This window comes from Nelumbo lutea, chromosome 3, assembly GCF_056320005.1.
Source record: "Nelumbo lutea isolate HS-2025 chromosome 3, American lotus-T2T, whole genome shotgun sequence".
NCBI classification, from domain to species: domain Eukaryota; kingdom Viridiplantae; phylum Streptophyta; class Magnoliopsida; order Proteales; family Nelumbonaceae; genus Nelumbo; species Nelumbo lutea.
The window spans coordinates 36,053,088-36,075,327 of record NC_142686.1 but is presented as its reverse complement, the minus strand read 5'-3'; the positions used below and the strand labels follow the sequence as shown (position 1 = coordinate 36,075,327).

At 37.1% G+C, this 22,240-nt stretch overlaps 1 protein-coding gene across 6 annotated transcripts in view; it reads left to right on the top strand.

The window, feature by feature from the left end:
* LOC148864234 (exocyst complex component SEC8-like) overlaps nt 1–19,009 on the top strand; it is a 208,324-nt gene extending 189,315 nt beyond the window's left edge. For 5 of the 6 annotated variants that reach the window (XM_088980927.1, XM_088980926.1, XM_088980925.1 and 2 more), the window contains 9 exons: nt 6,423–6,620; nt 6,979–7,064; nt 9,649–9,829; nt 9,946–10,023; nt 10,977–11,078; nt 11,319–11,393; nt 18,236–18,331; nt 18,410–18,459; nt 18,537–19,009. In XM_088980927.1, coding sequence (XP_088837053.1) covers nt 6,423–6,620; nt 6,979–7,064; nt 9,649–9,829; nt 9,946–10,023; nt 10,977–11,078; nt 11,319–11,393; nt 18,236–18,331; nt 18,410–18,459; nt 18,537–18,624 — 954 coding nt within the window. In that variant the 3' untranslated portion in view covers nt 18,625–19,009. Of the gene's footprint in view, nt 1–6,422; nt 6,621–6,978; nt 7,065–7,208; nt 7,315–9,648; nt 9,830–9,945; nt 10,024–10,976; nt 11,079–11,318; nt 11,394–18,235; nt 18,332–18,409; nt 18,460–18,536 lie in introns of those variants that run through there. The other variant, XM_088980930.1, reaches the window with a different exon arrangement.
* The last annotated feature ends 3,231 nt before the right edge of the window (nt 19,010–22,240 follow it).

Below are 22,240 nucleotides of genomic sequence, written 5' to 3'. Positions count from 1 at the left end.
CATATGCAGGGGCATTTCAGTCTTTTGTCTTAGATGTAAATCAGTCCTCTATTATCAAGTTTAAACTTAGTGATTAGCAGAATAAAACAGGTCTGAATAACTGTATAAGAGAAGAAGATGGCGAAGAGAAGAGGTAAGAGAAGGAGTCGAATCATTCTCCATTCTCCTCTAACCCTATTTTATTAAGATCTAAAATTTAATGATGGCAATAATGCCCTTAAGTGGGCAGCCAGCTTGGCAGTTACATAAAGAAAATAAACAAGAATAAATAACAGGCCCATTAAGAATTCCTGAATTTTTTCCAACTACAACTGCCCTCTTTTGGATATAAAAAGGAACCCCAAAAGCCTTGGGTGCCACACCCAAACTTTCTCTTTAACCTATAACTGGAAAATCTCTAGTCAGGTAGGATTTTGGGCAAAAAACATCAGCCTCACTTTCTTGGCAATCTACAGCCAGATTCTAACTCTCCAAACCCTCTACCAACTAGGGATGGCAACGTGCGGGTCCGGGGAGGGTTTTGCAAATTCTAGACCCTACCTGCCTCCCTAAACCTCTCAACCCGTACTCGCCCCAAAACCCGTAGAGCGTTGAATTTTGAGAATCCAAACCCTCCCCACGCCTGAAAATTAAAAACCCTCCCCAACCCTACCCTCCCCACATTCTAGGGTAGGGGTGGGTTGGGTTTAGAACCTGCATCTAATAACCATTTATTCTTATCATATACAAGTAATAATTAAGAAAAATAACATAAATAAGCAAAAAAAATTCCAATTATTTGATTACTGCATGTAAAAAACACAAACTATCAATTATCCTTCATGTAAAAATTGAAATATTATTAAATTCAAAACCTAGTACATAAAGTTTATATGCTTTCGAACAATATGTGGGTTGGGGGGGTCGGGTTTAGCCTAATACCATACCCTACCCATACCCGTATGAGTTGTAGAATCCCAAAACCCGTCCCCACCCCAAAACCCATTCTTCAAGCAAAAAAAAACTCACCCCATGAGGGAGGGTAGGGGTGGGTACCTACTGGGTAGGGTAGTAATTGCCATCCCTATGACTAGGCATAAAAGTTCTCTGAACAACCAGCAACTTATCTGTAAAATAAATAATGAAGAAACAAAGAGAAGGAAGGAAGCCTTGCTCTAATACCAAGATGTGATTTAATCCAATAAAGTTCTGCAAAATAATTTCAGATTTAAGAAGAAGGGAGAAAGAAAAAGAGTTTGATTGGTCTCTCTATATACCTCTCTTAACTTTTATTAATCTCATTAAAACTAGTTAAATTACAAGTCTTCCCTTACGTGGGCGGCCAGCTCATCAGCTTACTTAAAAAGACATTAAAAACATTAATAGGCTCATAAAGAAAAGGCCCATTAACAAACAAAGTAACTAGGAAGAAGAACAATAATAAGAAAATAATGGGCTAGGGCCCATTCGGTCCAATCTCTCTACAGGATCACCAGGTATGGACATTATTTACAGAGGTTATGGTCATTCGACTGTATCTAGGTTCACAAATGTTGACTAGGCTGGATCACCATTAGTTAGGAGGTCAACAACAAGGTATTGTATGTTTTTAGGTGGCAATCTTATTTCCTGAAAGAGCAAGAAACAAAATGTTGTGGCTCAATCAAGTAACGAAGCTGATTATAGAGCCATGAGTCACTTGGAAAAAGAAAAGGCCCATAAAGAAAAGACATTAAAAACATTAACAGGCCCATTAACAAACAAAGTAACTAGGAAGAAGAACAATAATAAGAAAATAATGGGCTAGGGCCCATTCGGCCCAATCTCTCTACAGGATCAGCAGGTATGGACATTATTTACAGAGGTTATGGTCATTCGACTGTATCTTGGTTCACAAATGTTGACTAGGCTGGATCACCATTAGTTAGGAGGTCAACAACAAGGTATTGTATGTTTTTAGGTGGCAATATTATTTCCTGAAAGAGCAAGAAACAAAATGTTGTGTCTCAATCAAGTAAAGAACCTGAGTATAGAGCCAGGAGTCATGCAACAAAAGAACTAGTATGATTTAAGAAGAGTCTTCCTCAAGAAATTGGGATTCTGGTGAAGACTCCAATGCGCTTACACTATGATAATCAGACTACCAATCATATTGAATCAAATCCAGTTTTACGTGAGAGGACAAAACATATTGAAGTAGACTACCACTTTGTTAGAGAGGAGATTCAAAGTAGTGATATTGACACACCATTTGTGAAGACAGGATCAGTTATCTAATTTATGAACCAAGGCCTTACATCATTCTCGTATTGACTTTATCACTAACAAGCTGGGTCTATCTGATATATATACACCAGCTTGAGGGGGGATTGTTGAAAGTATTATTTTGGGTGTACATGGGTGGCAGGGTAGTTAAGTAACTTTATCTTAGAATAAGAACACTCCAGTCTACTGTTTTTCATAAATAAGCGCGTATTTGTAATTCTACACTTCTTTGAAGTTAATACAAGGCTGGGCCGACTGCTAAGTGGAGATTAAGACATTCTAATCTCTCTCTAATCAGTTTGATTGTTGCAGTCTTTTCATTTTTTGGAATGTATGAGCTTTTAACTATAGGAATTATGGGATCTTTTTTTACCCCTATTATGAACATGGGTAACAATCTATCAGTATTATTAAGCTAGATGGGAATAATTTTATGGAATGGACTCAATCTGCTAAATTGTCCATTGGTGAAAGGGAGAAATTAGAAGGGATAGATATTGGAAGCTAAATCCTCATTTGAAGCTTGTGTGATTCAAAAATAATCATTAGTGCCAATGCAAATGCAGCTACTATTGCTGATGTCCAATCACTGATTGCACCCAACCAAACTCCCACTGTCACACCTACTCTTGAGATGTGACAATCCCCATAGAAAAGAAAAAAAAGATTCAGCCATCTTCTTGCCCGATTGGATGGCTCTTCTGATGTTTCTTATTCTCCCTCCACTTAGAGGAAAAGTATCTTTTTGACCTACTGCTTTTCTTATTGAATCATGAGGAAATAGTTGATTAGCCACGAGTGTGGGGTTCCATACCCACACTCAGGCTCTAGTGTGTGTGGTTTTGTTGGAGTGAGCCAAATAGGGGTAGTTTAGTAATCTCATGTCAGTTAAGTACTTTGCTTATGTGGCTGTTTTATTAGAGTACTCTGCCCTACACTTAAGTGAGGGCAGTTTAGTCTTTGTAAGTGTAATTAGAACCTAACAAACATAAGGGGGTCGACTGAATGGGTGACTCATCTTCTTCTTCCTTCTTCACTGGTTCGGATTACTGTAGCTGTTCCAAAACAGGTTTCATACCCACACCTAGTTGTTTCTAATTTCTTTTTAGTAGTTTCTAATTTCTGTTATTAGAAGTTTCTAATTTCTGTTAAGTTGGGCAGGATGGCCTTATTGTTCCTAATTTTTGTTTATTTCCTATTCTTATAAGGATCCTAAAAGCTATAAATAAAGAAGTGTATGGCGCAGCAGATCATTCACCACCGAACCCCTTCTTTCTTCTCTCCTCTCTCTCTCTCTCTCTTTTCTTCTCTTCAAACTTGTAATACAGTAAACATTTCCTCTTCTTCTTCTTCTTCTTCTTATAAGTTGGTATCAGAGCCTTAGATCTAGGGTTTCTCATGTGGATTTAATTCAACGAATTGTTTAGGGCTGAAAGTTCAGAAAGATTCTTATTTCAACTGATTATTGGAGGTTGCAAGAAGGCTTTAGTAGGTGTCCTAAGATTGGAGAGAGCTTCTTGAAATCAGGAAGAATCAGGCAGGAATTGAGTGGTCAAGATCGATTCTTGATCAAGATTGGAGGTGCCAATCAGCTTTGTCTTGGTTCTTTGATCAAAGGTGCTGACAGCAATCGATTGATCATGTTTGAAGAATGAAGGTGGCAATCAGTTTTCTGGCCTTTTTTCTTCATAAAGTCAGCTGTTATCAGCCTTGAAATACAGCTTTTTCTTGTCACAATAGTTTAAAGCCTCTTTTTAACTTAGAATGGAGTACAAGAACCAAGGGGAAGGTGCTTTTAGGACTGGTGGTTCAGGTAACATGACTGAAAACACCTTTTAGATTACAACTATTAAGTTTGATGGATCAAACTATTTGGAATGGGCCCAATCAGCCATGATGGCTATTGGGGGTAGAGGAAAATTGAACTTTTTGCTAGATGTGAAGGAACCCTCCAAGGAAGACCCTACTTATGCCAGGTGGGTCCAAGAGAATTTTTTGGTGATGACATGGCTGTGCAACTCTATGCAGCCACACATCAGCCGAAACTACTTGTGGGCCAAAACAACTAAGGAAATATGGGATGTTATTAAGGAAACCCACTATCAGCCTCTTAATGTTGCTAGGGCTTATGAGCTAAAATGTGAGGTTAAAAATCTGAGGCAAGGAGAGAAGCATGTCTCTATTTACTTTTCAACCTTAAAATCCCTGTGGCATGAAATTCACCATCTTGAAACAATTGAGTGGGAGAGTCAGAAAGATGCACAAACATATTAAAAGTAGGTTGAAAATAACAGAGTTTTTGAGTTCCTAGCTGGTCTGAACTCTGAATATGACATTGTGAGACAGCAGTTGTTGACCAGAGATAGTGTAACTTTATCACAAGCCTATTCCCTAATGCATAGTGAAGAAACTAGGAGAAAGGTTATGTTGCAGCAATAGCCCTCTGAATCAGCCTTGGTAGCAATTAGACCTAAATCTGGGGGGGATAAGGAGAAGAAGGAAGCTAAGAAGGACTTAGTATGTGAACACCTATTAGAAGTTGCACCCTCATCTAGTTCCAATAAAGCTCAGAAATAAGAAAGGGAATGCTAATATGGTTGTCAACACTGATAGTACAACTTCATCAGGCACAAAAGGCACTCATCTAGATACCCTAGCTGCAGCCCGAGCTGCTCTGACTCAGCTAGAAAATGAATTTAGTAATTCAGCTCAGCCTACTTCAGCCCTTGCTCATACAGGTACAAGAGCTACTGCTTGTCATGCTTCTGTCCCAAGTAATACTAGACCTTCTTAGGTAATAGATTCAGGTGCTTCAGATCATATGACTAGTATATCTACTCTATTTAGCACCTATTGTTTATCCTCTGGGAGAGACAAAGTTTTTATTGTTGATGGCTCTCTTGTACCAATTTCTAGCAAGAGAGACATCAGATTATTAGATACCATCACCCTATCCTCAGCTTTGCATGTTCCCAAACTTAGTGCTAACTTACTTTCAGTTAGTAGTATTACTAAAAATCAAAACTGTTCGGTAACTTTTTTCCCTGATCGGTGTATTTTTCAAGATCTGGAAAGTTAGGAATGAAACCTATTGATACTCCCATTAAGCCCAACCATAAGATTAGTGCAGAAAGTGAACACCTTAAAGACAGGGCTATGTACCAAAGGCTAGTTGGGAAACTTCTTTATCTCTGTCTAACCCAACCAGATATTTCTTATGCCATTAGTGTTGTCAGTCAATACATGCATTCTCCTAGGACCACCCATCTCCTTGCAGTAGAAAGGATCCTTGCCTACTTAAAGAGATGTCCAGGGAGAGGTATACTCTTCAAGAATAACGGTCATATGAAAATAGAAGTGTATACAAATGCGGATTGGGATGGATGTGTTGATGATAGGAGGTCCACCTTTGGATATTGTGCATTTGTGGGGGGAAATCTTCTTTCTTGGAGAAGCAAGAAACAAAATGTTGTTGCTCGCTCCATTGCAGAAGTGGAATACAGATCCATGGCCAATGGTGTTGCAGAAGTGTTATGGCTAAGATCCTTGCTTAATGAGTTGGAGGTTGATTATGAGAAGCCTCTGATGCTATATTGTGATAATCAAGCTGCAATTAATATTTCCCACAACCCAATACAGCATTGACAGGACTAAGCATATCGAGGTTGACAGATCTACGCAATTAGCTGATCTCTTCACCAAAGTAGTCACAAAAGGCAAATTGGAGACAGATCTACGCAAGTTGGGCATGACAAATATCTATTTCCAACTTGAGGGGGAGTGAGGAAATAGTTGGTTAGCCATGAGTGTGGGGTTCCATACCACACTCAGGCTCTAGTGCGTGTGGCTTCATACCCACACCTAGTTGTTTCTAATTTCTTTTATTAGTAGTTTCTAATTTCTATTATTAGAAGTTTCTAATTTCTGTTAAGTTGGGCAGGATGGCCTTATTGTTTCTAATTTTTGTTTATTTTCTATTCTTGTAAGGATCCTAAAAGCTATAAATAAAGAAGTGTATGGGGCAGCAGATCATTCACCACCGAACCCCTTCTTTCTTCTCTCCTCTCTCTCTCTCTCTTTTCTTCTCTTCAAACCTGTAATACAGTAAACAGTTCTTCTTCTTCTTCTAAGTAATCATATTATAACTATTGATTCATCATATTTTGGTAATATTCCAGGCAGTTCTTGAGAAGCTGAGTTATATGCTCATTGGGAGGCTTGATGTTGAAAATTTGATGCGGCTTGATCCAGCTAGTGCATATTTACCAAATTCATTTGCTCAACCAGATGAGGAAAGCAGTGCTTCTAATGCTGAAACTGTTGAAGTTGAAGCAGGAATAAGTGACTTATTGTGGACCTTGCGGCCAATCAAGCAGGTACCCTTTAGGTTATGTTTGGTTTGAAGGAAAAGGTAGGGAAAGGAAGAGAAAAGCAGTAAAACTTATATAAGGTTTGTAAAGGTTTGCCTACCTTTCCCTTCATTTCCCTGCATTTCCTTCAAACCAAACATAAACTAATGTAACAGGAAGCTGTTGAACTTGAGAATTTGCCAGTCATTCCACATCATTCCTGTAACATTGGCTACTTTCTTCATGATGAGTGGTTAGATTATTTGATCTGCTTTTCTTGAACTACAGATCTTTTCCACATCTGAACCTCTTTTCCAGTAAATATAATTTTATGTTGCACTGATGAATGATTGGCATCCTGCCATTTCCTCTATTTTTTGCGTAGGAGAATCTTATCCATGATGATAACAAACTCATTTTGCTGGCATCCCTCAGTGACTCATTGGAATATGTGGCAGACTCCATTGAAAGGTAAGTTGTGTAGTTTGTTGAATTCTTGGTTTCTATATTGGTGCCATCATTTACTTAACTTCATTTGGCTTAAGGATAACATATAAGTTATCTAGTAAAGTTAATTAAAATAATAGTCATTAATTTGGATTTTGGATGAAAAAGGCATAGCTCGTTGGGTATGACACTGGAAGCTATTGTTCATTTTCCCACCCACAGAAAGCACCTGTGTTCTCAGTTAATGTCCGTCCAATACTAATGGCATCTTATGGTAAAATTTGTTCACATATACCATTACATATAATTTTACAGTAAAATTTGATTGTCCAATATGTTTCATGTAATTTCAACAGTAAATTTGTTCAAATATACTATAAAATTTGTTCTAGTATCTGGATATCATGCATCCCACATCATACTTTGTATGACAGCTAAAACATTTTGGTGGAAACAAGCACTAACCAGATATTCCAATGTCTAATCGCCATGTGGTATGAAAACAAGCATGAATTGCTTTAGATAGAACATACATGAACCTTGACAAAGTCAAGATTCATTTGTATTACCCACAACTGATGATAAACCACCAGAGATAGAACATCAAGCTTCATATCCCTGATCATAGAGAGAACCCCAGCAAATCATCCAATCTCCTCAGTATTTCATACCTTCTAACAGCTTTGAACTCTCCCAAGTTCCAACACTAAGGATTGATCCATGAGCAAAGAAGCAGAATCCATTGACTGGTCCACTGCTGCCACTACGGCCGGATTGAGCTCCACCTCTAACACTACGGCCTCCCCTTCTTGACACTGTAAAGGCAGACCTGTCAGAAATATTAGAATTCTCTGTAGGCCCAATAGAGATCCTCCGAAGACGGGCAAACACCTCTTCTAGAGACGAAAGAGCTGACTCTCCTAGTATTTGTGCTCTCACTGGTTCATATTCAGATTTCAATCCTACTAAAGATCTGGTCACATCTAGTTGTTCTCTCTGTTGTTGCTGAATTTTAACATCAGAAGTGAGGGAATGGTACACATTCAACTCATTGCGAAGGTTCCTCATGTTAGCATAGTACTCCTCAAGACTCTGATTACCCTGTTGCAGATTAAAGTACTCCTGATAAAGCTAGTACACTCTAGTTGTGTTGTCTTGTCCCGAATACAGCTTCTTGTCATGGTCCCAAATCTCCTTGGGTATATCTAGGAACATGAAATTCACACTAATCTTGGGCTCCATACTATTCCATAACCAGGTCATAATCTGTGCATCCTCTTGTTCCCAATCACTATACTCATGAGACTCAGTAGAGGGTTTTTCTTCCCTTACATGCTTCACTTTCTTCTTAGCTCCAAGAAAGACCTCTACGGATTTTGCCCAAGGCACATAGTTCTCCCCATTCAATTTGATAGAAGTCCTGAACATTCAGGTAATCGGTGGGGACCATCACACTAGTTTTGTTTTCGCTGTTATCTCCCATATCTGAAAAAAATTCCTTTAATTCACTTCTCACCACACTGCACACTAGTAAAGAAAACACCTACAGTCACAAACTCAGCACCACCTGTCATTGAATTCTTCACTCTCCACACCACAACACTACTACACAACAACCTGAATACACACCATAACACTTGCAACTCACCAACCATTTGATCCACACTGAAATCCCCGCATAACCCACCTATGTAATCACCAAAAAACCGACCTACACTCAACTGTCCACTGCATCACCTGAAACAGCCCTCTTCTCACCATCAATTAGGGGGGGCTTCCTACAAATCACTGCAAACACCCACCAACCTACTGACCAGAGCTCCAAGGGGAAAGGGCAACCACTCCTTTTCAGCCCCTTTCCCTATCTCCAACAGATGATGAAGAAAAAATAAAAACCCAGCTGAATGGCGAGGAAAACAGAATTCTGGGCAGATCTGATTTTGTCACAGTGGCTCTGATACCATGATAAAGTTCTGATCTGCACTAGAATTCTGTTAGTATTAGTATTAGAGAGGTATTAGATGAAATACTAGAGAGAATAGAAGAAGATAGAATAGAGAAGACAAATCTGATTCGAACTAGAGAGCTTAATCATTCTCTCTAGTCGGCCAGGTTATGTTTATATGTTTCTATCCAATAAACAAAAGACTACTATGTCCCTACTTAAGTATGGGACACATCACTTAACATAAACATTACACATCAGCTTTAAACATAAATAGAAAGACTAAATTACCCCTATACAGTTGGCACTAACACATCCCTTGCATCATTGCATATTAATTCATAAAGGACTTTTTATAGTTCCTTTTAAATCAAATATCTTGACTATTTATAGATATGATAAACCTTAAATATTTAACTTACAAATATTCTAGCTTCTTTTGTGAATCTAGAAAGATTCCTATTGTGAAAAAGCTTAAAAAGAGACCCTATTTAGTGTTTTAGGGCACAGAAAAACTGCATTATTAATGAACTCAATCATTATTATTAATCTCCATATGCAATTATAATTTTTTGTTAAGAAGTCTATCATTGTTGGAGGCATGTAATTCAATATTATTCTACCATACCTTAAATCTGGCACATTGTTGATCCAACAATTTAGGCTTGGGCAAACGTCCCTAATATCATCAATGCAAGTAGATGAGGCCCATCGGCATACAAGGACCAGCAGCATTCCTCCCAGAGATTTGGAATCATTTGCTGAAGAGTATAGGAAACTAGCAATTGACTGCCTGAAGGTTCTACATGTAGAGATGCAATTGGAGACTATATTTCATATTCAGGTTTTGTTATACTCTTAAGTAGTTAGTACACATTTGTGTACTTTTCAAAATAAAATTCATATGACCAAATCTCCCTGGAGGAATAGAAAAAAAAATGAATCTTTCAATTCTAACAGGAAATGATGACTAGGGACTACTTGGATGATCAAGATGCAGAAGAACCAGATGATTTTGTTATTTCACTTAATGCACAGGTTTGACTATTTTCTTCCTCTCTTTTGTGTGTGTGTGTATTTTGCCATTGTCCTTTTCTTTCATCTTTATTGGGGAAAGTCACACTGTTGGAAATGTTCATGTGAATTTCCATATATTTGATGTCAATGGTTACCTTTCTAATTATCATGGAATTTAAAATAAATAAAGGTATCGGTTCTTATTTATTAAAGGTGTAGCTTAATGATAAAAATCTTTTCCATGTGCAGAGCCCTATTTTTTTTTTCTGAGGGGTGAGGGTGCAGTTTGATAAATATGTTTCTCCTCATACTAAAAAGAAAAAACTGCTATCTTGTCCCCAATAATTAATGGGCTCTTCTTCTGGACCATCATGGAGTTAGAGCTTCAAAGGCATACAATCTAAACTGACACTAGTCATAGTTTTCAAATCAGTTTCTTCATATGACATGTTTCTTGTAAACAGATTGAATGCATTTTTTTCGTGTAGAAATCAAGATGAAGATGGTTTTGAAAATTTTAGGTAGATGGCATATGGGTTTAGATGGTGAGAAATGGTCTAAGGACTCACAATTTAAGAGAAAAGGGACCCCACCAATTGGAGAGAAAAATCCACTGTTCCAATTAGGCATACCTCTGTGCAAGATTACAAGACAATCCTGCTTAAGTGGCAAAACGGAATTTCCTCTAATACCCCTGCTTATGTAACAAAAACAGAATGAACTATTATACACCTTTCTAATATAATAGAAACACAAATAACACTAACCAAGAAAATCCATATACTCATCATGTATAAACAGTACCTTCTGAGGAAAGTTCTAGTTTAACATGCAGAAATTATCAATGCCCTTTTGCTGAATTAATTATCTTGCGTGTTCCATTGTTTAAGAAATATCAGATTTCTAATTGAGTTTTTCAAAGGTAACATTCCTTTGAGAATTTAATTAATTATTATTTCACTTTTTATTTATAGATAACACGCAGAGATGAGGAGATGGCTCCTTTTGTCGCAAAAGTAAGGAGGAAGTATATATTTGGTGGAATATGTAGTGTTGCAGCACATGCATCGATTAAGGTTTCTTTTTATGTTGCTTTGATTTTAATTGAATATTCTAGTTACATTTATAGAGTAATTAGTTTTTATGATACCCAGATACTTGTACAAGGGTGTTTTATCATGTTGGATACTTCAATTTTAAGTATAAATTCTATATCCAACACCATATCTATTTGTATCCTTGTATATGGACAACATAGATTAGTTCTTTAGTCACAACTCCCTACTCATAATACAAAATGCAAATTATCTTGCCAGGCTTTAGTGGAAATGAAATCTATCAACCTTTTTGGCGTTCAGCAGATATGCCGAAATTCAATTGCATTGGAGCAGGTAGGTTTCATTTGTAGATATTCAATTTGGTATTATTATGATTCCTTTTTTATAATTACATACAATATTTTGTTTGCTAATGTTTTGAAATTTCTACATAAAAAATCTTTGTGCATAGTGTGAAAGTCACTAACATTTTGGGAATTGGGACAATTTCCGGTTCTTGGAACTTTTTGTATGTATACACACACAAGGGACCACCAAGGGACTGGTTTAGATATATTACAAATACTAGAGATATTTCCAACTTTGGTTTTGTCAAAGGATTGTAAAATTATCTTTGTGCTTCAGGGATATTAAGAGCCAATGTTTTACAACTACAAGCTTATATTTTGCACTTACCTCTTTTTGTTTGTAATCAATGTATCTATGTAAAAAGCAGTTCAAACCGAATATATAAACAGATCTCTTAGGGTGTAACTAATGTCAGACTATGCCCAAAAGAATAACTTTATATTAATGAGGCAAAATGTGAGAAAAGATAATTATGTCCTCGTACAAAGGCAAAAACAAATTTGTACACAATGATGCAATGTGTACATGATACAACTATACTCCAAACCCATAAATAATGGAGAACACACCAAAATTACACAATCATATCTGAGATTATCTACCCCCACCCCCCTCTTCTCAAATTGATGTCATGGTGCAGGCATCAGTTTGTCAATAAGAAACTATTTCTAGAACAAGCAATCTCTATGTCCTCCAAGGAACTGATCTCTAATGAAGTGGCAAGTGTTGTGATTGGGCCGATTTTAAGTTATTGAGCCCAGCTTTTATTTTTTATTTAAGTTGTTAAGTTAGGAAGTTATAGGGCTTTAGGCCCATTAGTTTATGTTATTTTAAGTTGTGACTGTTTAGCTACTTAAAGTACTAAGGGTATTCTTGTAATCTTTCATTCTTTTATTTTAAGTAGATAAATCAAGAGGGGTTGGCGGCCAGATCTGATTGTTTATGTGGATGACATTGTAGTTACAGGAAATGGCCTAAGTGAGATTGACAGTTTGAAGAAGAATTTGCACAGAGAATTTGAAATTTAAGATCTTGGGGAGCTGAGGTATTTCTTGGGCATTGAGGTTGCAAGATTAAAGCATGGAATTTTTATTTCTCAGAGGAAGTATGTTCTGGACCTTTTACAAGAAATAGGGAAACTTGGAACAAAGGCAGCCAATACTCCTATTGATCAGAACCACAGAATTAATGCATCAAAAGGTGAGCTGGTAAAGGACATTGGGAGATATCAAAGACTTGTGGGGAAGCTACTATATTTATGTACGACAAGACCAAACATCTCCTATGCAATGAGTGTGGTGAGTCAATACATGCATGCCCCACAAGTTCAACATTGGGAGGCTGTTGACAGGATTCTTGCTTATCTGAAGGGACACCCAGGCAGAGGCATACTATTTGCTGACCATGGATAGTTGAATCTAGAGGCTTACACAGATGCTGATTGGGCAAGATGCCTTGATGACAAGAGATCTACATCATGAGTTTGCACTCTTGTTGGGGGTAATCTAGTTTTGTGGAAAAGTAAGAAACAAACAGTTGTGGCAAGAGCAAATGTAGAAGCTGAATACAGAGCCATGGCACATGGAGTTTTAGAGCTTCTCTGGATTCGTTCCTTGTTAGGGGAAATTGGTATTGAGGCAGAAGAACGTATGATGTTGTACTGTGATAATCAGGCGGCAATTAACATTGCCCACAACCCAATTCAGCATGATAGGACAAAGCACATTGAAGTGGACAGACATTTCATAAGAGAAAGGGTGACTTCAAGGGAAGTTTGTCTCCCATACATTGCTTCTGATTTGCAGCTTTCTAATGTTCTTACAAGAGGTGTTGCAAGAAACAAGCTGGAGAACAATCTACACAAGTTGGGAATGTGTGACATTTACTCCCAACTTGAGGGGGAGTGTTGAGATTGGGCCGATTTTAAGTTATTGGGCCCAGCTTTTATTTTTTATTTAAGTTGTTAATTTAGGAAGTTATTGGGCCTTAGGCCCATTATTTTATGTTACTTTATGTTGTGACTGTTCAGCTACTTAAAGTAGCCGCCCTACTAAGGGTATTCTTGTAATCTTTCATTCTTTTATTTTAAGTATATAAATCAAGAAGGATTGGCGGCCAGATCTATTCAATTCTGGTGACATCCCACTCTCTTTTCTTTTCTCCTCTCCTCTATTTCTGAAACCTTTCAGCTTCTTCATCCAGAGTGTTAATGGAAAGGGACACAAGGTGGGGAACAAACTAGATCCCCTTGTTTGCAGGTATAAGATTCTGCCTAAAGTTGATATATCTTAGCATAGTGTCTGTATTCTGGGTAGGTAAACTTAGCTTGTTCCCAAATCTCACAAGCAGTATCAGCCCACATAAAGTTCATCCTCGCATGGGGTAACATAGAACCCAAAAGGCAAGACATCACCATACTATTCTCCTAATCCCACCTATCATGTTCAACCGAACCAGATTTAGGTTCTTTAAGCTTCCCATTCATGTAACCAGCCTTTCAGACCACTCCAAGTAATTAACCCATCCAAGGGAGCTATAGTCATAAAAAGAAAAAGAAAAACTCATACTGTCCATCCCTCCTTTGAGGTTTCCTTGAGAGGAAGTGGCACTATATGGTATTGAGTCTTCACTAGCCATTAGACAACCACTCATTGCTGGTCTCTCAAGAAAAAACAGGGTTCCACACACCTCACACAAGAGCCACTAAGCTGTAACAGATCAAACTGATCAAAAACGATATGACAGCACACCCAAACAATAAACTCAGCAATAATGGAGGTCTGGAAACCCTAGCCGAATAAATACCTTGCCCTTACACTTCATAAAAAAGAGACAGCCCCCAAAACTCCAACTGTGGCATTCACATCTCACTGCACACTTTCTGCTTGAATGAAACAGTACATACCTGAAGTAGAAAAGGATCCCATGATCCATAGTACAAAAAAGGAAGGTCCACACCTCAAAAAATCTATTTACTGCATTCAGCTGTCACCACAAGTGCCACAGGAACCTCTTCTTGGTGCAACGATCAAGAGAGAAGAAAAAAAAGGAAAAAAAAAAGAAGTGTAGATCAATCCAGTTGAAGTTTTCTCCTTTCCCTGTCAAAAAAAGGTAGGTTCTAACTGAGAAATCATGATCTGAATATTTTTAGAGCCCAGATCCCTGTTCTCATACCATGTAATCCAAGAAGATAAAAGAAGAAGAAGAAGAAGTAGAAGACACCAAAAGAACGAGCTACTGGTGCTACTATTTCTATTTATTCTTAAGGTGACAGCTTTGCAATAAAAAGAATAAGAAAAAACTAAAAGACCCCTGCACCTACATACTAACAGAACTAACAGACTTACAAGTCCTAGAAATATCTATGGAAGATAAAGATGGCAAAAAAGAGAGATTGTCAGAAGGAAACCTATTGTAGTCAACAGGCCAAGAAACTCAAGATGAATGACATAAATAGTAGTGAAGGATGGCTTGGATTCTTTGATACTACTGATTAGGTCATTTGTCCTTTATATCTCTTGAAACATTGTTTCCTAAGTTATTTTGGTCTCTTTTTATTACATAGTTGGAGTGCCGGTCATGTCAATTAGGCAAGCATTGTAGAAAATCTTATTCCTCTTTTTCTTTTCCTTTGTACCTTCTCTTGAAGTCTATCCACATGGACAAATTTCTCTTTTGTCTTTTTCTTTGTTGTCTTTTCTAAAAAGTAGCTTGTCTTTTACTTTGCTTCTCATGATTTCTCCTAAAGAAGTGATCCCTTGTCCCAAATTTGCCTAGCTTATAAGTTGGAGTGTGCCAATGTGGAATAGTATTTGTTTTGGGCTAGTGGCGAGACACTGCATGTGCTAGCAGCCTTTTCATGTGGGGCTGGGCTGGGCTTTCACACACCCACTGCGCCATGTTGTGCTATGTGTGTGCACATCTTGGCAGCCCTTTCATGTGGCTCCTTTGTTTTCATTTTTTCTTTTGTTTCTTGCCCTTACTATTGTAATGGAAGAGTGGTTTTAGTGGGATGGTTTTGAATCATGGATTTAATGGTGTTTATTGTGAGTGGTGGTGTTGTAACTGCCCAACCTGTTAGAGTCTATTTAGGTCTCTTTCTTGATACAACTCCATATATCTAAACAGAAAACTACAAAGAGAACGTTGCTGCTACTCAACTACACACTATTGGAGGTTTGATTTTGCTCTATGAGTGGTGTATCTCATTGTATCCTAGAGTCTAGGCTGTTTAACTGCCATTAAAACTGACAACTGAGGATATATTCCGAATGTAGAGAAGATGAGGGGTAACTTTGTAATTTTACTTTCTTTTATTTGGTTCTTTTGTATTTCTCTTTGTTCATTACTGTATATATTCTACACTTGTAAGGACAGAACTGTCCATTCGCACAGTAATATATAAATATCTTTTCTGGGCGTGTGGGACTGTACACATCCATCCATTTTCGTGTGACTCTCGTCTCTTCTCTTCTCCAACTAGAATTGACATGGTATGAGAGCAGGTTGCTCTCGGATTTTATTCTTGCTTCTTTGTCACTTTCTGTGGGTAGTAATCTTATCTCTCTACTGAGATCTACTGAACCGTTCAACTGGTGGAGTGAATAGGGCTGTTTTTCATCAACCCTACCCGCTGTACCAACAGAGTTCGAACTCTGCAGGAGAGATTTCATTAGATCTCTCTTGGAAGATCTCGTATCAGGGACAAACTTCAGATCTGGTGTTGCCTAAACCAGATCTCTCTGATGTACAAATATCTCTTGATTTGGTGAAGTTTTGAAGGGGTTTTGATCCTCTTCCTTGGGCAGCTGCTACTTACAGTTTCCTTTTTTGGACTGTTGATTTTTCGACTGAGGTTTCAGACTTCATTTTCTTACTAAGGGTCTCAGTGATTCCTAGTGATTATTATCTCCTTCTCAAGGATTCCTCTTGACTTTTGGTGATTGTTATCGTCTTTTCTATAGTCTTTCTTTGGTTTCTTGACTAAATATGGGATCTAAAAGGAGTGACATCATATCTGTGAAATTCGATGGAACAAACTATGCTCTCTAGAAATTCCATTTCCAATTTCTTGTTGAAAGGAAGGGTATGTGGGGCTATCTGGGTGGTACCAAAACCATTCCTGATGCTACAGATGCTAAAGGGCTGAAACAGTGGAAAATCAGTAATGCCCAAATAGTTTCCTGGATATTAAGTTCGGTCACTGTCGATGTAGCTATCCCTATGAGGGGCCCGAAAACTGCTAAGGAGATGTATGACTACCTTGAGAAGGTGTATCAGCAGTCAAATATGTCCAGACAATATCATATTGAAATGGACATATTCTCATACACCCAAGGGGAGAGAAGAATACAAGAATACTGTGCTGGTTTTGTTAATCTATGGACAGAATATGAACTTGTTCATCTTAGGGCCACAATGACTGATTGTTGTGTGACAACTATGAAAAGGCATTTTGATCAAAGGAAGATCTTGCACTTTCTTATGCATCTTAGACCCAACTTTGAGTTGATAAGATCCAGCATACTCAGCAGGGAAAATGTGCCTGACCTGGAAACCATATTGAGTGAACTATTACTCAATACTTTTGGATGCTTTGATGCAGATTTTTATTATTTTTTACATTTTACATGTAAAAAATCATGGAAAATATTGTTAAGGTTTTCTGGATTGAGTGATGATGTGTGTGAGTTTTGGATGTGTTTGGCTGATAATATCTGACCCTAATGAATTTTTGAGAGAGACCAGAAGTGGTCTGGCTCAGTGGTGTTTTCTTTTTTGAGCAGTGAAAATTTTATTTCTAAGACCAGTTAATTTCTATATTTCCTGCTGTGCACTGTAATTGATGAAACAGCCCGGAACTTTCTAAATAGAGTGAGCAGTAAGTATGAAGTGGAAAGGGTATCCAGAAAAATAAATATTGCTCCCAAAAATTTGAAATCAAATTTTACTAATAAATAAGTATGCCATGGGTCAAACTTTCCCCTGATGGAATTTACAGTTGGATAAACCTGAAGCTGATTTTTTCTATTTTCAGAGTAAAAAAATCCAAAAAAGCTATATACCTCATAGACAATCAACTGACAAAATCTCTCTAAGATTCAAGGTGGTTGCCTGGTATTGCTGCTGATGTCATCCATACATTCTGAAAGTCTTCTCTCAAAATGATTTATTTTTTGAGAGGCTTGCATATTATAATTCTTTTCAATTCAAGGAGCCTTCGCAGTTTGAAATTCATTGTTCATTAAATGCCTCTATAATCTCAAGCATATACTTGCTGGGCCAAATATGAGAAAATTTATGTAAAGAGGAGCTAAATATTCTGTTTATGTTTTCCTTGTACATCACTCTTTCTAAAGGGGTTAACTGAAATTGTGGAAGCAGGTAGTATTTGGGGCACATGAGAGGGAGTAGAGTTTGGGTTAAATGGATTGTCACTATAGGCCATGGTTCATTTGCTACTTGCAGCAATTTGGAAAGAAGAAAGAATAATTCTTGATAGTTGGCAAAAGGCCTTCGGTGCGCTTATGTAGTTTTGTTAGGAGTGCTTTTGTGGATTGGGAGTTGACTTTTCATGATTCCAAAACTTTCAGATGTAGAGATTTTGTTTATAATTGGCAATCTGCTTTGGGTGTAGAGGGGATACACTTTTAGTCCTTGGCTTTGGCTATAGATATTTTAAACATCTGATCTAATTATTCTTCAAAGAAGTCTATATACAGCAAAATAAAATTCCAAGATTGGGCAGGGGAGCCAAAAACTAGCAACTTCTGTAATTTTGTTGGTTGAAAAAACACCAATATTTTCTAATTACTATTATATTGCAGGCACTTGCAGCTATCCCCTCAATTGATAGTGAAGCCATCCAACAGAGATTAGATCGTGTTCGAACCTACTATGAACTTCTAAACTTGCCATTTGAGGCAAGTAGTTACTTGTACTTTATAAAGAAATGTTCCTCTTCTGCCCCTTACTGAAGATCATACTTCTTCTGTTTGCAGGCCTTACTTGCCTTCATTACTGACCATAAATACTTGTTCACAGCAGCAGAGTAAGTTGATGAAATTGGTAGTTGTTTAGCATATATGTTGGAACATATTTGTTAATAATATACATCGGTCGTAACAGGTATTCTAGTCTTCTAAAGGTCAAGGTTCCAGGCAGAGAGATCCCTGCTGATGCAGGGGAACGGGTGTCAGAGATTCTTTCCCATTAACCTTCCTTTGTTAGATGGATCTATATGCAGGGATCTAGTCGGGCCCCCATGGTAGGGTTATGGACCGAATGTTTTCTAAGATCCAGCTATGTCTTTCTAAAGATGCTGGGATAAGCAGCAGCAATCGCTCCATGGCACTGCTCGACCGTCAGTACTGCCATTTGATGCAATGAGTACATATTGCTTATTTTTTGGATGTGGATGATTTTTCGCAAGTAGAATTCATTGTATACAATATCATTTTGTCTATGTGAGTTCATATGTTTAATGTACACCCTATTGATTATTACGTTTGAGAACATATTCATATTAAGTGGAATGTGTGGCACGGCTAAGGTTTAAAAGATTGACATAATACGACCTGATACAGGACATATCTATTTCTCTAGACTATTTTCAAAAAAAATATATATTTCCTTAGAGACTAGCATGTGGCATGTGTGGAATGAAATGGAATTAGCCCCATTTCTTACACATGCGCATATTGGTATCAATGTTTTAAGACTCGGTCCTGACCAGATGGTTGGACCATGAAAACCGGGAACCGGTAGACCTTTCCAAGTCCTGGTTAAATGACGGTTTTGGTGGGTTGGGCGGGCAAATCTCCTGGTTAACTAGCTGACAGATCTACTAGACTAGACTGGCAAGGCCGCTACGAGCTGCTGTCGCTCACGAAGACTTGCTCTTGTACAATCAGAAAGGAAGGCGAGACTGCCGGCACTTACTCAGATCCATCCAGCAAGCGGAGTTAAACCGGGAGCTGGAGAGCATTCCAATTTTTACTCCGATCCAAGTCTTAAAACATTGGTTGGTAATGGTAACATCCATATCATGCCTGCCATGTCCAATTTGTATCGATTAAATGGTTGTGATGGTATGAAGAATTTTAAGATAGATTTATGAAGGATCTATCAAATCCATTAATCCATCAAAATTTTGTGTCAAAAGTGTTTTTTTTTTTTTTTACTTTTATTCATAACTTACAGAAATAAACAAAAAAGCAAAGCAATTTGTTTTATTAATTAATATTTTTTACTCAAATAATTAATATTTATCAATTACAAGTCTATACTACAATTAAAAGTTTGAATATGTGGAACTTTTGTTTGACTAATATCCTAACTTTTTAATTTGGTCCCTCTATAATTGTAGGGACAGAAATATCATTTGAATAATCACTATTCTCATCATTCAAATCCCTCTTATTAACTCTTATTTTTAAAGTATTAAATCCTATTCCTGACTAGAATACCCTTATTTTTTAATTTGGTCTCTCTCTCCATTTGTGTGGTGCAAACTTTAATTTGAACTAGTATATTTCTCCTCATTCAATTTCCTCTCATTAAGTCTTATATTTAGGGTATTAATTTCTATTCTTTCATAGAATCCTATATTAATTAATCATATTAAAGAAAAATAAATATGACAAAGAAAAACTGTTTTTTATTGATGATAGAAATAAAATGCAAATTCAAAACTATTTGGGGCAAATGTATCAATACAATTAATGTTATAATTAAATAATAATAAAAATAAAAACACACACAAGTACAAAAAAATACAAAAAAAAAATGTAGAAAACATCTAGGTACATCTCTAATATCATATATTTCACCATATTAAACAAAAATATGTTTGACAAATAAAATTATTTTTTATAGATATAGGAATATAAAAAATGTAAAAAAAAAATGTTGGAAACATTTTATTTACTATCACCATATGTTAGACAGTTTTGTATGCCCTTAGTTTCAATCAAATTTGATGTACTTTTGACATTTAGTGTAAATAAATGAAGTGCATGTTTGATTCATGTTGTTTAGTATATTTCTGTGTAAAGAATCCTATATTAATTAATCATATTAAAGAAAAATAAATATGACAAAGAAAAACTGTTTTTTATTGATGATAGAAATAAAATGCAAATTCAAAACTATTTGGGGCAAATGTATCAATACAATTAATGTTATAATTAAATAATAATAAAAATAAAAACACACACAAGTACAAAAAAATACAAAAAAAAATGTAGAAAACATCTAGGTACATCTCTAATATCATATATTTCACCATATTAAACAAAAATATGTTTGACAAATAAAATTATTTTTTATAGATATAGGAATATAAAAAATGTAAAAAAAAATGTTGGAAACATTTTATTTACTATCACCATATGTTAGACAGTTTTGTATGCCCTTAGCTTCAATCAAATTTGATGTACTTTTGACATTTAGTGTAAATAAATGAAGTGCATGTTTGATTCATGTTGTTTAGTATATTTCTGTGTAAAACCCTAAAATTGGACACTTATAGAGACTCGTGTTAGTTTTAAATGTTCACAGCCATTGGATAAGTCTGGGGAGATTTATCCTACCAAGGCTGATACTGATGTGCCACCAAGTGTTGGAATGGTTTGTCTCGGCCACCAGGGTAAAACCCAAGGCACATGCAGTACGGGATTACTTGAATCATTGAACCGAACCAGATTTTCAGTATTGCCATGGACCTTGGAGACAGATGGGCAAAACCGAAAAGTTACACCTGACCCCTAGACTCGATTATGACACTTCACTAGGTGCCGGATCGGACTGTCTTTGATATGTCAATCAGTGAGATCCTTAATGGGGGTCAAAACCTAGGGATGTTGGGGCAGTCTGAGAATTCATCTGAGTGAGTGATCATAGTGACAGGATCAACCCCTTTATCGGACAATGGTAATGATCGGGAATGCACTCTCTCTGATGGAAACCAAACTGCCGGCAGTTAATTTCAATCGTTGCAATTTTGTTTTGCAAAATTAATATATATAAATGTATATGTACTGTTTCAAAATGTTTGCAAATGGTTTTTAATTCCCAGGATCCATGTGAGTAGAGAGTGCGGCACTGTTCCTTGCAGCCGAGGGAGAGGTCAATTTTCGTCGGGTAGTGCTTGATCATTAAGGGTTGAGAGGTTAAGTGTAAGACCATTTAGGATAATACCTGATGGGCTAATCTTGCACCTGCCCACAGTCCCTGTGTTTTTATAAGATGGCTTGGCCTAGAGACCACTTAATGTAAATGTTGGGCCCAGAGGGTCCATGTGATAGGCTCAAGGGGTCACTGAGATTTTCAGTGAATTCATCTGGGCCCTGTAATAAAGGCTGGGCCGAACCCATGTGGCTGGTGTGTAGATCAATGCTTGGGTCCCACGCCATACAAAGAAGCCCAACTGAGCAGCAGATTGGAAATTAGTTAAACACTGAACGCTTAATGGGCCAAAAGCCCATTGCGAGTTAGGTTGATATGATCACCCATCTATGGGGCGAATCTGAGATTAATGTTAGTAAAAATGATTAGGCCTTTGACCTTATCCACTCTAGGAGACCAAATTCAAATCAGATTTGAATCTGGTAACCTCCTGATAAGATCAGGAGTAAACTAACTTAATCTGCAGATAGGATTAAGATAATCCCCTATCCAAATATTGATTTGGATTGGGATAACTCCTAATTATGAGGTTTTCTTAATCAAGAAGAAATGAGGAGAAAACTAATTCGAAAGTATCAGATTTCGAACAAAAGGTTTTTACAGTAAGGAAGAAAGCCTTCTGAGTATAGAGATTAGATCTCACA